The 15,770-nt window shown below is 37.7% G+C and overlaps 1 protein-coding gene across 1 annotated transcript; it reads left to right on the forward strand.

Annotated features, from left to right (window-relative positions):
• Positions 1 to 3,008: 3,008 nt before the first annotated feature.
• On the forward strand, positions 3,009 to 13,849 carry LOC121869859 (uracil-DNA glycosylase-like). The gene is made up of 8 exons (XM_042371425.1): positions 3,009 to 3,176; positions 4,146 to 4,209; positions 5,400 to 5,485; positions 5,778 to 5,885; positions 6,345 to 6,538; positions 7,115 to 7,203; positions 9,274 to 9,452; positions 12,311 to 13,849. The coding sequence occupies exons 1-8, from the start codon at positions 3,015 to 3,017 to the stop codon at positions 12,461 to 12,463; spliced, it is 1,035 nt and encodes a 344-aa protein (XP_042227359.1). The 5' UTR covers positions 3,009 to 3,014; the 3' UTR covers positions 12,464 to 13,849.
• Positions 13,850 to 15,770: the final 1,921 nt, after the last annotated feature.

The following is a 15,770-nucleotide window of genomic DNA, read 5'->3' on the forward strand; positions in this document are numbered from 1 at the left end:
GGACTGCTGACATCCCACTTTGTTGGGTTTTGCATTAGTAGCCTGTCCATCAAGCATTGCTTTCTTCCGCCAGTGTAGTCGTTGGGCTCCCTTGTTGGTCACCTCTTCCGCCTATACCGCCGTTGGGATCTTGTTGGAGCTCTGTAAGAATGTCTGCCTGATGTGGGGCTCCACTGCAGATTTTTCGTTAGGGGTTTACTCCCGTAGCCTTATACCTACCAAGGTTAATCCGCATGGCAACGGGGCAATGGTTGGTAGATGCCAGGACGTGTCCACATGCCAGTGGGCCTATGCACCTTCCCTCTGGGGCCCACTGCTACTCCGAGATCCCTTGCTCGTCGAGCTTGGGCCAACGAGGCACCCAGTTACCGTGTGTTGCCACGGGGAGGCACAGCAGGAGTCTTGATGGTGAAGAAGCTTTGTACTTGCAGGGGGAGACTTATGGAAGTTGCTTCCCTGTTCGCCACGAGGGCTAGCCAGCGGCCGTAGCTGAAAGTAAGAGGGAGCATGCAGTGCTTGCACCTTAACACTAACATAATGCTGCCACACTAGACGCATTTCACCACCCTATGTGCAAACACACATACATACATACATACATACATACATACATACATACATACAAGTTTGTTTTCATTAATCATATACTTATGAACAATGCAGGTATAGAATTCATCAATTCATCATGTACAGTATATAGACTGTGTAGGTACACAATATTCAGCATGCAGGAAGCCCTTGATTTGGTCTCCAGAGAGTGTGATTCACTTGGTTTCCTTCTTTCAACTGCGAAACAAACGCCATGTTAGCACGGTCGTATTGTACCTCCACCTTCTCTTATCAGGAACGCCCTTGGACTGGGTTAATGAGACAAATACCTGGGTGTGTGTATGTAACTCATATCGTTGTCAGATCCCTGAAGTCCGATATCTTCGAGACATATGCTTTCGGCGTCTCAGTCCCCTCTCTACCATGTGCAGGGGTTCCTTGGTGCCACCATCTCTGTACTTCTCACCATGTACAAGTCCTTTGTCTGTTCCTCGTCGACTCACGCCGCCCTGCCCTCGTCAACATTAGTCGGACTGCTGTCAACCGTCTCGAAAGTTATCCAGAGGAAGCTGCTCGTATCATCCTTGGGGCTCCTCAGTGGACACGCTCTACTTCTCTATATACCGAACTTGGTCTTTCCCCTTACAGGATCGTGTCCAGGAGTTTTACCTAAAACTGCCGTTTCCATTCTGGGATCCTCAGGGCAACTGTCCAAACCAACTTGTCCTGCTGTCCGGGACGGCCTCCACCTGAAGACAGTGGCGAGGTCACTCATCCGAGCCCTTCAGGACACGACCTCCTGCCTTATATTGTTGACCCCCTGCTGTTGGTTCGTCTCCTTCTCCCTGGCTGGATTTTCAACCTGAAGTGATTGCCCTCGGTGGACCGCTCCGAAATCCCAGGTAAACCCTGTTATTCTCTGCAAATACCACCTCTCCAGGATCGCCCACTGGTCCCCAGGTAGGGTCGTCCTCTACACTGATGGTTCTGTTGACCCCGCTACACGTAGGGCCGGGGCTGGTGTCTACATCTCCGTCCTAATGCCCCTAGGCCTATCAAACTGTCTCTCAGAGTTTCTGACGGGGCATCCTCCCTCAGGCTGAACTAATAGCCCTCCTTGCTGCCCTTCTCCTGAGGAAGAAGCAGATGGTGTCTGCCCCCTTGCTCTGCTGCGATTCAGGTCTGCTCTCTGACAGGATCGCATTTGGATCAGGGGAAAATAAGGACCTCATCCTCCAAATACGAGGTTAACATCCACACTTCAGGATGCAGGCCGTCCTGTGACATTCCTATGGATACCCTAGTCATGTCGCTCTTGGGAATGAGGCAGCAGATGGCCTTGCCAAGACTGGCTGCAACAAGGCCACACCTGACTACGTTGTTCCTCGAACACTCTTACAGATTAGGACCCAAATCCGCCGCAAACAGAGAGAAGCTCGGGAAGCAGCCATCCCCCTGGACTCCCCGCCCACCTGGTACGATGTCCTCCGTAAACTTCCTGACCTCTCGTACGTCTACGGGAAAGGGTCGCGGAAAGGGGACGTGATTGCTGCCCGTATCATCATTGGGCATGACTTTGCTTGGGAGATTGGTATCCCCGCATCCCCTGAGCAACGCTCTTGTGCGTTATGCAGAAGACCCGACAGCAGCACCCTTATCCACTACCTCCTAAGATGTCCCCACACACAACGCTTCCGTGACGCCTGCTGGAACCACCACTCCACGACCCCCTGACGGAGACACGATGATCCTCCCCATACTGGCCAGATATTTTGTAAATAATATTGATTATGTGTTAAAGGAATATCCTTCCTTCCTTAGGCTTTAGTAAGCCCCTTTATAATATTTATACTGTATATACTTGTCACACTTGCCAGAAGCTTCTGGTGTCATTGTACAGGGGTACCTAGTGACAGCACTAGGATCCCGCTTCCTCTATCAAGGAATACACAATTGAAATTGAAAAAATTGATTCGGGTGAACAACCAAATACTATATGAATTTACCTTTAAGTATGTGGAGATTTGACATGTATTTTTTTATTACGTTCAAAATTCTTGACATGGTTGCAATTATGCCGCGTAATGAGAGAACATTTAGCTTATTTTATTATTGCTTGTCTTATAATATCGAGTGAAAGGAAAACAAATATTTTTTTTCAAAGGAGCTGATCGCGTAAAAATTAAATTGTTATTTTGTGCTTCAACATTATCGTCATAAATAGTGTAACTAGGTTAGTAATAACACTAGTCCAACAATTAAATAAAATATATGAATTAGAAATCACTCTTAAACAGCTAATAATTACAATAACTAACTAAATATGAATATATTATAAAATTAGTTTTTATTTAGCTGAAATTGGTTCAGAGAGATATTTTTGCTTAGAAAATAATATTTTAGACTCTGTTTATGGTTGTGGTAAGGTTCTTAACATCGTAAAAAGAAAAGGGCGCGCTTTCCACATGGTGGTGTGTGAGGCGGCAAGACAGACAAAACCTTTACTTCACACTCTTGGGAATCACTTTTGGACGTCCGAGTTAACCTGTTGCAGAAGTATGGCGTCACAGAAAACAATCAAGAACTTCTTTAAGCATGTCAATAAGCGCAAGAGCGAGGATTTAGAGGTTAGTGATGGACAAACATCTAGCCTTAAATTTTGCCGTGAACGTGTAACTTCTGATTTAAGCTAGGATTCCATCCACGCGTATACAATATGTTTACATTTTCAATCGCTACAGGGGGCGATTGGCGTGTACTCCAAAAGCATAATGCTAACTCAACCTTGCCAGTGGAAACAACCTTGTACATTTCAATGTGATCTATTTTGGTAAATTTGCTTTAGTGCACACAACTCAGTCAGGAAGTCAAAACAACGTTTTTCTAGTGTAGTTTTATGTGTTTTGATTGGTTTTTACCTTAATTTCCGTTGGAAATTGCCTGTTTTTTAGTATTTTAGGGTTTTGGGTGGGGCATTTTCTGACCAAAATTATGGTCAATCAAATACAAAATACATAAAAAACTAGAAAAACAGGCATATAAACCTAACCAAACCTAACATGACCTAACTCTCACCATATGATGGAATCACTTTTGTCTTACCTTATTGGCCTGGTTCTGGTTTGTTGTTCCTCCCCTCTCGGGCAAGAAATGGTATTCACAGATTTAGCCATTCGTGGGCATTTTGGGAACCCGCTCCCTGCGAATTTTAACCATTCTCTGTATGTACAGTCCCCTTCACTAGTACATTTAAGGGCTCCTCATATAAACATTCCACATTTGAGATTGTTTCTATTGTTTTAACTTGATTCCATAGTATGGTTGCTGTTGCGAGTTTCTTTCTGTCAAATGTAAACAAACACAGCGCTGTCACATTGCACAAAACCTGACAAGCCCCTGTAAAGGCACTAGTGAAGGGGACTGTACAGTACATGTTCATAAATATTTTCCAGTCTTAATCATTAATGTACAGTATTGACTGATGGTACACATTTTATCACACTGTATCCACCACTTGTGTATTTTATGTCCATCTCTCAGAATATTTATCTCACTTTAAAGATAACTTTAATTTGATTGAAGATGTAAATTTACAGGTTAATGATGTCACCAAAAAATCAAAGATTGATGAGCAAAATGATCCTTCCGGTGATCCTTCCAGTAAGTATTTAAACTGAAATTGTTTTGTAGTTAAATTGGATCTCATGGAGTTTGGGCACCCCAGCCTATTTAACCTAATGAATAAACACTCTAATGCTAACCTAACTTTATCTAACCTAACCTAATCAAACATAACCTATCACAACCTACTCTAGCCTAGGATAGCCTCACCTAATCCTCCACTTCACATTAGGTTGGATAATCATCAGGTGAAATAAGCAGGGGAACTTTAACGAAGATAAACCTCCTGGGCTGTTCATTGTGATATCTGTGTAGCTACTGTATTATACTAGACCATTTACAGCCGTTCTTGTGAATGTGAAGTACGATACAGTACAGTATCTTATGGACCTGAAGCTACAGTGCCTTGATGCATCCATGTTCCATTAAAGGTAAAAATAAAAAGAATAAGTTGGCTTACCATTAACATATTCATATAAAATCAATAGAATTATCACATACTATACTTTATACTCCCCTGAGGCTGAGGTTTGGGGTGATGAAGAAGGAACAAGTGGTGACCTGAGCAGGGTTATGTCTTAGGGTAGTTCAAGTGATATTTCCAAGTTTAACTTAGAGATGATTATTAATTTCAGCTTCTCAACAATACTTGTATGATGATGTACTCCTTTTAGTGTGTGGGGAATCATTCATCAAAGAACTGGACCATACCCCAAGGTGAACCATGTCTAGCTTGAATGTGTGTGATGATCTCATATGGTGGGTTAGTGAACCAGACCAATATTTGTCTGTGTCTAATATTGTGCAGTAGCTATTTAAAAACAAAAACAAATGGAATTTTATCTTGCCAACAACACATCTGCTTACTCCTTTGCATTTTGTATTTTTCTTTGTTTACTTTTTCAGTACTGTACTTTCCTCTCTTTTTTTTTCTTATATTCTTTTCTTTTTCAGTTCTTTATCTTTAACTTCGTAGAATTGTTCCTTCATTCTTCCTCTTTTCTTGTCTTGTTAAATTTCCACGAATACTCCTACATACTGTACTGTGGATGTGTATAACTGAGCAGGTATTGAAAACATTTAAAAGTTTCGTAAGTTCTGCTAATGCACATTGAAACATCAGCTTTAGACAAGTTGTTGATACTGTAACTGCATCACAAAATAAAGATTATTTATTACATGCTTAAATTGTCAAAGGATATTGAAGAAATACATGTATACCTCTCTAGGAACGCCCCCAAAGTGTCATGATGAGAAGGTCCAATCTGGCCTTACCCCAGAGCAGAAACAACGCATGATGCAAAACAAAATTAAGGTAGGTTTCATACATTAATGATTGTTGCTCAGTGCCAATGTGCACTTGTTTGTTGATGTAGATGTACTGTATAGTATAACTTATTTACTATTTGTCTTGTTTTCCATTAGTTGACTTATTGTTTTAATACAATATCAGTCAACTGGCTGTGAATTATTATACCATTTGTTTCTTTTATATGCTTACATTTCTTATTGACGCTTAAAAAGTTGTGATACCTGGCTAAGCACTGGCCATCACTGAATACATTTTTGTTTATATAGCTACAGGGAGATTCTTACTAATTTTACAGGCAGAGATAAAACAACAGTGTAAGAAAACTCCAGGTCTGCATGAGAACATTGGTCATAGTTGGTACCTGGCCCTCAAGTCTCAGTTCTCTCAGCCCTACTTTGAGAAGGTGGGAAAAATACAGTATCTCTCTATCTCATCATTACCTGAACATTAGCCCTCTCAGTATACTGTATTTCACTTAAGATTAACTACTTTAGTGTAGTAGGTAGTATGCAGCCAACAAACAGGGAGGTACTACCGCCTGGTTGTTATAGAGAGTAAATTTTTGGTCAGATGTTAGAATGGGAAATCCTCCCATTTCATAATTGTTTTTATATCCCATTATGGCACTTTACCATGAGCAGTTCAAGAAAGACAATGATCCAACACTCTACTTGAATATCATATTTAAGGTTATAATTTTTTTAAGTCATTCTCCTCCTTTAAGTCATCTTATCATTTAGTTCTCTTGTTGCTCTATATTGGATTTTATTTCTTACTCTAAGAAAGTACTGGAATTAGATATATGATTATATTGTTAGAAATATTCAAATTAAAAAGAACATTTCCTTTGATTACTGAACAGTTGAGTAAATTTTTGGAACACGAGCGCAATCGAGCAACAATCTTCCCCCCAGAGGACCAGGTGTTCTCTTGGACTCAAGCATGTAAGTTGCAGGACATCAAAGTGGTCATCTTAGGACAAGATCCTTATCATGGACCAAGACAAGCACATGGTCTATGTTTCAGTGTACAGAAGGGTGTGCCACCACCTCCAAGGTACAGAAAATTGTCTTAAAGTTACTAAGTAACAATACATTCATTTAATTCTCACCTTTAAACTTTTATTAGTCAATTAAACTAAAATGTCTTAATGTGGGTAACTAAGTAAAGGAAATTACCTGGGCACTCTTTTTAACTATTCCATATTGTTATTTATCACAAGTGCACTTTATAGACACAAATTTCATTTATTTACTGTCATTTGTTGAGGGGAGAAACAACTGAAAAAGCATGTCAATAGCATATACAGTACTGTAGTTGGACAGTTAGGGGACAAGAATTGATAGTTGGAAAAATATTGTTGGTTTATAATGTAGCTTTATGCTCTACATTTTTCTTTCATTGAATGAAGTTTACTCGGTCTGCTTTCTTGTCTCTCAGTTTCTGTGGGTTTATTTTCCCTGCTTCTGGTTTGTGTATACTGTACCTGGTAAATGTTTCCTGACCCACTTTCTTTGTTTTTGCTCATGGACTTGATTTGTTTCACTTACATAATAAACAAAGTTTTCTTGTGTGTACAGTATATTCAGTAAAGATCTTTTATTAACATGGGGAAAAATGGATCCTTCTCAGTTTGGTGAACATGTACAAGGAACTGAAGTCAGATATCCCAGGATTTGAGCAGCCATCACATGGATACTTACTTGGTTGGGCACAACAAGGTAAGCCTGTGTGACTGAAAATAGTACTGTATTGTATATCCTCATTTCTTATGGTAAAGAAAGTCATATTTTGTACCTGTTGAGACAAAGACAATGATGGTCAAGTTTGTGTAAAGAAAATTCATATCCCCCAAACAATATTTATTGCTATTATGTAGGAGTGATTAAACAGTGCGATAATGTCAGATATTGATTATAGTTAGAAGTGAGTTAATATTTTATGGTGTTGTAGTGACACCCTTCTGGGAATCTCTCGTGTTATTTCTTTACTTAGAATTAGTTTGGCCGCACAGAATCCCCTTCCAAAAACTAGAAATTGCAACTTAATCTGACCTTAAATACTTCTCCCACATCAAATTAAAGGTTCTCTTGAGGGTGAACCAAGTGTCATGTATTGATTACCAGATATTGTTCCTCACTATTGGTTGTGTATAGTGTCCCAGTACATTAGTGTGTGTGGTATCCTTCACTATCTAAATGATCTCCAACCAAAAATTTGCTTCTCTGAAGATTCTATTCTTACTTTTATTATTATTATTATTTTTTATTTTGTTTTTATAATTATTACTACAGCATATATATAGTGTAGAGTGTGTCTGCATAAGTTTCTGTACTGTATATGCCTACTGTACTGTGCACATGATGTACATTTAATGTACATAAATATCTCATATATACTGAACATGAACTATACAGCATATCTTTCATTTGTGTATTAAAATCAATGTGAATATGTTTTTCCCTAATTAATATACTTTTTATGTTGAATTGATATTCAGGTCTTGACAAGATGTTAGCCAGGTAAGATATATAGCAATGTGGTTATGGAAATGGTAAGTCAGAGCAATTTTAATTTCTCTTACAGCTCAGTACAACCTTCTCTCTGAGGAAAGTTGTACTGAAACATAAAAGAAATTAGAACTCTTTTTTTACTTATTGTTTCCATAACCACCCTTCTATCATTATGTGAGGCATAGAGAATAATAAAGGCATAGGTCTGAATATCTCAACTTGGCTCAATTTCGAGGTTGTACTGCATGATTTTGGCCCTTGTTTTCTTATGGGGATTGCTTGACATCATTACCTGATAGAAGAATGTTGGGGCTATGGACTAACTTAGAAAATGGGAAATTGGACAATCCGGTAATACGCCCCTGCTTTTCTAAATGCCTCATATGTTGTGATGGATGTTCAGCAAAATACAGAATCCTTTACACTGCTTATGTCTTTAAAAAAATCTTTATCACTACAGAGTTAAATTACTGTACTTAAAATATGTATTGACTTAAACCTATTTGTCCTGTGATGGAATTCTGTACAGAATGATGATAATCTTATGTTGGCAGTCAAACAAATTTTTCTGGTTAACCTTATAATTTCACAATACAGTTTATATAAACATCAGTATTATTCAATCAGTTGCTGAATATCTTAAAGTCTGTGTAATTTTGTTGGAGGTGAGAAAAAAATTAAATTACTATTTTGTTTCATGCATTAATTGTTATTAGATCTCAAACTGTATTATTCTGGAGTTATTTGCTGCCACTAATATAACTGCCATGTTGAAAGATACTGTATGCTTTTGGTGGCATAATTATATCTAAAGATTGTCTCATGGCTTCTGTCCAAAACTTATCAAGTTATCCACCCAGTTAAAAGACCAATGTTATTAAAAACAAAACAAAAAATACACTGTGGCTCATCATATGGACATGTTTCTCGCAATGGCCAAGAAATTGTCCTCTCTCCATGTGATTCTTGCTCAAGGTTAGGTTTCTCGAGAATTGCAATAGACAATGTGACGAGATTTGTCCGTATGATTGGCTTTGGCTTAAAACTTTATCAGCCGACCACCATATCGACAATGAGGTACCACTTGTTGCATGGCAGGGGAGAGGAGGCCATGAGGTAGAGTCATCACCAAAGAATATGCAAAGTATACAAAACTGTATTGTATTGAAATGTCATTGATCTGATCTACTGTTAAAAGTTTTCAGTAATGTTTCGTTAATACCATTATGCCTTATAACTCCACCCCATAACTATTTTTAAAAAAGTTATCCCTTTCAGGTGTCTTACTACTCAATGCTTGTTTAACTGTCGAGGCCCACAGAGCTAACTCGCATAAGGACAAAGGCTGGGAGAAGTTTACCGACTCGGTCATCAAAACAATATCAGAACATAATAAAGGTGTTGTTTTCCTTTTGTGGGGATCATATGCCGGGAAGAAAGCTGCTGTTGTTGATAAGGTAAACTACTTTTAACTCACTGTATAGTATCCTACACTCCCTCATCCCTGGCCTGTATTAATTCCTCAGATTACATCTTGTTTCTATTGTCATATAATCCTTCTGTTACAATCCCACCCTACAATTCCTTTCTTATAGGCAGTTTTCTTTTGCTTTATTATGCATTATAAAACATACTGTAAATATTGACATTGCACTTTTTACTTGTTTTAAGATTTCTGGGGGAAACCTTTATCTTGCAATGCCTCTTGGTGTTCTGCCAAGTATTCCCTTATTATAGGTATTTAAACTGTATCATGTTAATTACATTCCTTCATGTTTATGTGTTTGGGTGCCCACCATTCTTTTCTCCTTTTGTTTACTTCTTTTTGGACAGACATTTGCTAACTGTTTCACAAAATGACAGAATTCATTTACATATTGATGATTTCTATAATTCAGGAACTCTCCAGCTCTCAAAATTGTAGAGGCAGCTGATGACAACTCTGTATTGAGAAGACTATACTTGTACCAAGCTGCCTAATGCCTGGATGTAATATACACGGGATCTTCAATGAATATGAGGAACCCTTGCTTATTTTGCCTGATGATTACAGTGGTCTCTCGGTTAACAAGCACAATTCGTTCCAGAAGGTTGCTCGTTAACCGAAACCATTGTTTCAATGGGTTTTTGGATAATTGGTTCCAGCTCACCGAAAATTACATACAAACTAAAAATAAATGCAGTAAAGTACACTTACTTTGAGGTGTGCATGTAGAAGACTCCTGGTTGATGATGATGATGATGATGGGAATTAAAATGGAGGTGGAAGAGAAGGGAGAAGAGAAGGCATTGGGGTGGAAGAGAAGTCACCCCATGCCGCCATTTCACCCAGAAAATTTTAGTTCACTTGGTGTAATTTAAGATTATTTTCTTTAAATCAACACTGCACTGCGCTCTATATTATCAATATGTAAAATATATTTCAAAATGACCAAAAATTTGACTGGAAACACAGAAAACAAGCATTTATGCTGAAGAGTCAAACAAGATGTTCCTTCCTCTGAACTGGTAAACAAACTGACGCCAAGCTTGGTGTGTTGAGTGGCTGTTTGACGCGCAAGAAAATAGTTTCCTGTACTTCAATTATGTTCAATAATTGTTAAAATTACCAAAAAAAAATAATATAAAACTTTTATAATTATTGAATAGTACAACTTTCTTGATATTTACTAAAATGGTAAGAAATTTAAGCCCTAAAACCGATTACTGTTTTGGCGGACTAATACTACAGCTGGTGGGTAGCCAAATGCAGGCGAAAACATGTTGGGAAAAATTCGTAAGGAATTCGTTAACCAAGGGTTTGCTCGTTAACCGAAGTGAAGAATCTTATGGAAGGTAATTCGTTAACCGAGGCGCTCGTTAACCAAGGGATCACTGTACCGGTAAACACCCTAATGGTAATTAGGGGCTTATATTAGGGTAGTTTATGTTAAGTTAGTTTTTGTTAGGTTAACGTTGGAGTGATTAATCATCAGGTACTGGTAATCTTTTATTAGGTTTAGGAACTAGGATAATTGTATTTTGTATTTTACAGAGAAGAAATATTGATGGATAGAGTAAATCCAAATTAATTTCTTTTGCATATAACTTTCATTTTCTTTCATGTTTTTCATCTAACGTTTTGATTTTGCTACTTATTGATTATGTCTTTTTCTTTAGATATACATCTTGCACACAGCTTGTCCTAGCTTATCTTGTGGAAATGCTCCAGACAGGCATCAGTACAGTGCCTGCAAGCAATAACCTGACTCAGATCATGTCGGCTAATCATGGAGTTATCTTCCCATAGTTGTGTTTTAGGAAAAAAATGTTTCATGTGCTTGCTTATCTTGACCCTTAATACAAAACAACATTTTGTGTCCTCTTATGCACAAAAACTGGAATGCAAGGAACATGAAGCATCCATTGATGTTGGCTCCCATCTCTACAACTAACACGCGTTGATGTTGGCTGCATTTCTTGCTTGGGTTGTATAGTCTATATTTTCTCGTTTTATTATAGTACAGTTGTACTCCACTTAACGCGGTCAATAGAACCCAGAGGGTCCCGCGTTAAGTGAAATCCGCGTTAAGTGAACAACAGAACATATGGGATTAATTCCAATAGAAACCGGCCCGACCCCCAAACTCCACTTTTTGAAGACACATAACTATGTTGTAGTAAAATAACATCTTAATTTTATGATGGTACATGCACACAATTAATACTTAAGAGAAATACAGTCGCCAAGTTAATGTCCATTCAAATAATGGACTCAACTCCCTCCCCCTCTTCTCACACTACACTGCTGGCTCTTCCATCTCTGAGAAATTTTTGGGGGAAAACCACTAAATTTTAATAAATAATACCTCAAACTAAAGTTAGGATAATACAATTGACATTGCTGGATTCCTTGTAAGACCAGGAATATTTTGAATATAAATGTCATATATTTTGCACAAAAGATAACATATTTACTCAGAGAAAACATTTTATCTAAAATTTGTATGTCTAATGCAAAATATATGATGTTTATATTCAAAATGATCACCAAATTATAAGAATTCCAGCAATGTAAATTATATTCTGGCCGGGTAATTTGTATGAATTTTATGAGCTAAAACAGGCAGTCAGGCAGGGTGGCGGGTGGGGCAAATCTAAAAATAGCGTCTGGAGCCGGACACTCACCGCGTATATGTGGAAAAAATCCGTGTTAAGTGAAAGTTCAGCTCTGGCGAGGCACCGCGTATATGAAAAAACGCGTTAAGTGAAACCGCGTTAGGCGGGGTAATACTGTACAGTACTTAAGTTTGTAATGACTATTTTTTTTCCACAGAAGAAACATCATCTGCTCAATGCTCCACATCCATCACCACTGTCGGCTCATCGTGGGTTCTTTGGATGTAAACACTTCTCCAAGTGTAATGAACTTCTTGAGAACGGGAGAAAGAAGCCAATAGATTGGACATATTTGCCATCAGATATATAATAAGGATGAATTGAAGTTCATGATGATCATCAGTGTTTTACAACCATTTTCATTTGTAAATGTTGCCTTTGCCGTGTTCATTACAGTATTATTTTTTTAACACTGATTAACCCTCTTGCACATCAAGATGTGAATTGTGTCAAATCATTAGGTAGCGCTATTTGCTTAGTTGATGTGAATTGTGTCATCAAACTTTAAATAGAAGTTACTCCCAAAAAAGTTTTCAAACGCATTGAGTCAAATTTTCATGCATCATTGATGACTACATGATCTTGCTGGGGAAGCTTCCACAAAGTACCAAAGTGTGGGTGGAGTTGTGCTGTCTATGAATTTCTTCCCATTAACTGTTCTGGTAAGTCACATTTGCACCCTTTTGCCTTTTCCATATGTCTGGTAAATGTTTTTGACTGATGGAGAGGCATATGTTTACAAATTTGTTCTTGTTTTATTTTATATTGCCAAATGAGAAGTTTTAGTTTCCTCTGTTTTGTCATCTGCTCCCCACAACTGTTCATTTCACTCTTTATACAGTTAAGGAAAGAAATACAGGGTATCTCAAAAAAATCATACGCATTGCCTTGACCATTGAAGTGCCTCGTTCATCAACTGACTTGCCTCTCATGTGACTGTTCTGCAAGTCAATTGACTCGAGGCCTTTTCCCATCAATTTTCAAGTACATAAGATAACAAATATGGTTGTTCCAGGCACCAATATGTGTCAGTACTGATGCAAGATAAGCGAGCCGATTCATGGCACGTACTTAGTTAAAGTCTTGCCACCAAGGACAGTATACTGCCCAGCACCCCCCACTAGACATCTTGGAAGAAGTAGAAGCTTCCCAGATTTATTACCCAAATAAGTACCAAAAGATTCTCTTCAGTTGTATTGGAGAATGGAAAGTGTTGGGTCTGATGGACCAGCTTCAGAAACAGATGGAGAGTGATTTATTGCTAGAAAAGGCTGATGCTCACTATTTGGTGCTTTCACTACCATTGTCCTATGCATTCATATGCCAGAAGGAAGGCAAGAATATAATTTATATTTAATACTGTACAGGTATTGTTTATTTTTACATAAAAAACTTTCTTTACATAATTTGTATTATTTCTTTCTAAACAGTCAGTTTTATGTGTACTGTATATGAGGTATGTGAGCATTTTAAGGGTTAAAGATTTTTGTGGCAATTGTGTGAATGTTTGTATTACAACAAATATTGTCATAACTTGATGTGTGAGGTCGCCCACAAGTTTATAAAATGTTTTGAAACATCCTGTATTTAATATGAAAAATAAGAAAGTGAAATTTTGTTTGCATGTGAAACAATTTGAGGTTTTTGTTTGCAGACCATTACAGTGTTAGTCTTTGTGAATAAATTTTAGAATTATGAGAATAGTTTTAACTTACTATGTGTCATTCTCTGTCAAGGAGGAAACTGTGGTAGAGCTGGAGTGTATGAAGTTCTCAGGAGTATTTTATAATACAATGCAGGTACCCTGCACTGTTCTGTAACTGAAATTAAACTTCATTATTAGTTTTAACAGAATCAAATTTTATAGGTATGAAAACTTTATTCATGAATTCACAGCAACACTGGCTGACGAGTTGTCAGTTTGCATTAATATTTCTGTACATTATTTACAGTATAAAGCCAACATCCCCCGCTCTCACTACACCACTATACACACATGCAAAAGGTCTATTCTTTAAACCCTTGGTAGGGTTCCCTTCAGATAGACAGACTTGGTGAACACAAGTTTTAGGGAATTTTATAATGACTTCATTTGTGTGAATAATTTTTAGGGTATGATGTAAGTCTTTAAAAAAAATAGTAGTGCAGTGTTTTTTGTTTTGTTTTTTTCTGCACATCAGTTGTCATTGTAAGCAACCAGCAATACTAATATGCTCATAGTACAATATTATTCTTGTACAGGTTATATTTGTAAATGATATTGGTGTATGTAAAATGAATTTTCTTTGTTTTACTTATTCTTCAAGGTGTGTAAGATAGACATGACTAAAGGGATTTATACACAATTCTGTCAACCTAAGCTATTTTATGAATAATTTGATACACACTACATACATTAAATAAAGATAAACATGAACTAGTAATAACAGATAACTTAAAATAGGTACGTATACATAAACTAGTATTGACACCAGCAAATCCAAGCATGATTATAGTACTGAACTTACTCATGATTTATGAACCAATATGTATCCCTTTGTCATGGCTTCTTGTGTACCTGGTTAATATATCTTACATTACTGAAAATATATATAATTTGGAGAAGATAGAGTTAATGCATTTTGTACGTTTTATAAATTTTGATAATCTCAAATAAAATATGTTTTCCAAAAATAAAGTATTTTTCCTTGGTACTCTATTGAGAAAACTGATAAGTAATCTCTCCATTAGCAGGAATATTTGTTCCACAGAATTCTCCAACTGCTGTTTTATTTTGGGGGGGGCGGGGCATTCTGAGAAATTCCGGGGAAAAATCTCTGCATTCTGGGAATGGCAGCGAATTTCTGAGGATTGCATTATGCGCATTTCCGGAAAATTCTGAGAAAAATCTTTGTTCCGGGCATGGGAAAGAATTTCCGGGAGATTGCATCATGTTATCGACACATGGGTGGGTAGGCTCAGAATGCTCATGAGCTACGATTGGTCACTACTGTCATGTGGCTGTTTGGGATACCTATGAATGGCTAACATATCTCACAGCCTATCTTCTCAAACTCTTGCATCATGACACTCTTAGTTCAATGTCTGCTGCTATTGTACAAGCTTGTTCGCTTGCTCATTGCTGTTTTTACATATGATCTGCGTTGTTTTGCAGTGCTGTACATTACTGTTTCAGCATAAAATCAGCCAAGAATACCATTAAAGCATTGTTAAGATGTAAAAAAGTGAATGCAGGGTACTGTTAGTTTTGTATACTGTACTGTACTTTCTGTAAGTATGAAAGTGCCATTTGTACTGTATTGGACAATGCATGCTAGTGTGTAAAGGGTTTATGTACAGTATACAGTGCATATTCAATCCTTCCTTCATGGGGGAAGAGGAGAGTGACAGTTAGCAACACCTGCTACAGGACAAAGGCAGGCCATCCTGTGTATCATCATCATATCAATTGGCCTGCCTGCATCACAAGCTCAAGATGACAGCATCTGCTGGTGAGTACAGTATATTCAGTTCAGTAGTAGTAGTAGTGTATTCTCTTTATTTACAGTATATTTTATATGTACAATGGTGTTTGCATAAATAAACACAGCTCTGTGTCTGTTCGTGTGAGATGCATA

The sequence above is a fragment of the Homarus americanus genome, unplaced genomic scaffold, assembly GCF_018991925.1.
Source record: "Homarus americanus isolate GMGI-L3 unplaced genomic scaffold, GMGI_Hamer_2.0 scaffold34544, whole genome shotgun sequence".
In the NCBI taxonomy this organism is placed as follows: Eukaryota; Metazoa; Arthropoda; class Malacostraca; order Decapoda; family Nephropidae; genus Homarus; species Homarus americanus.

Excerpts from the sequence above, each read along its gene's own strand:
- LOC121869859 (XM_042371425.1), top strand. The coding sequence starts at position 3,015 with ATGGTGGTGTGTGAGGCGGCAAGACAGACAAAACCTTTACTTCACACT. Across the intron at positions 3,177-4,145 it reads GCAAGAGCGAGGATTTAGAG|GTTAATGATGTCACCAAAAA; the intron begins GTTAGTGATGGA and ends GTAAATTTACAG. Across the intron at positions 9,453-12,310 it reads AAGCTGCTGTTGTTGATAAG|AAGAAACATCATCTGCTCAA; the intron begins GTAAACTACTTT and ends TTTTTTCCACAG.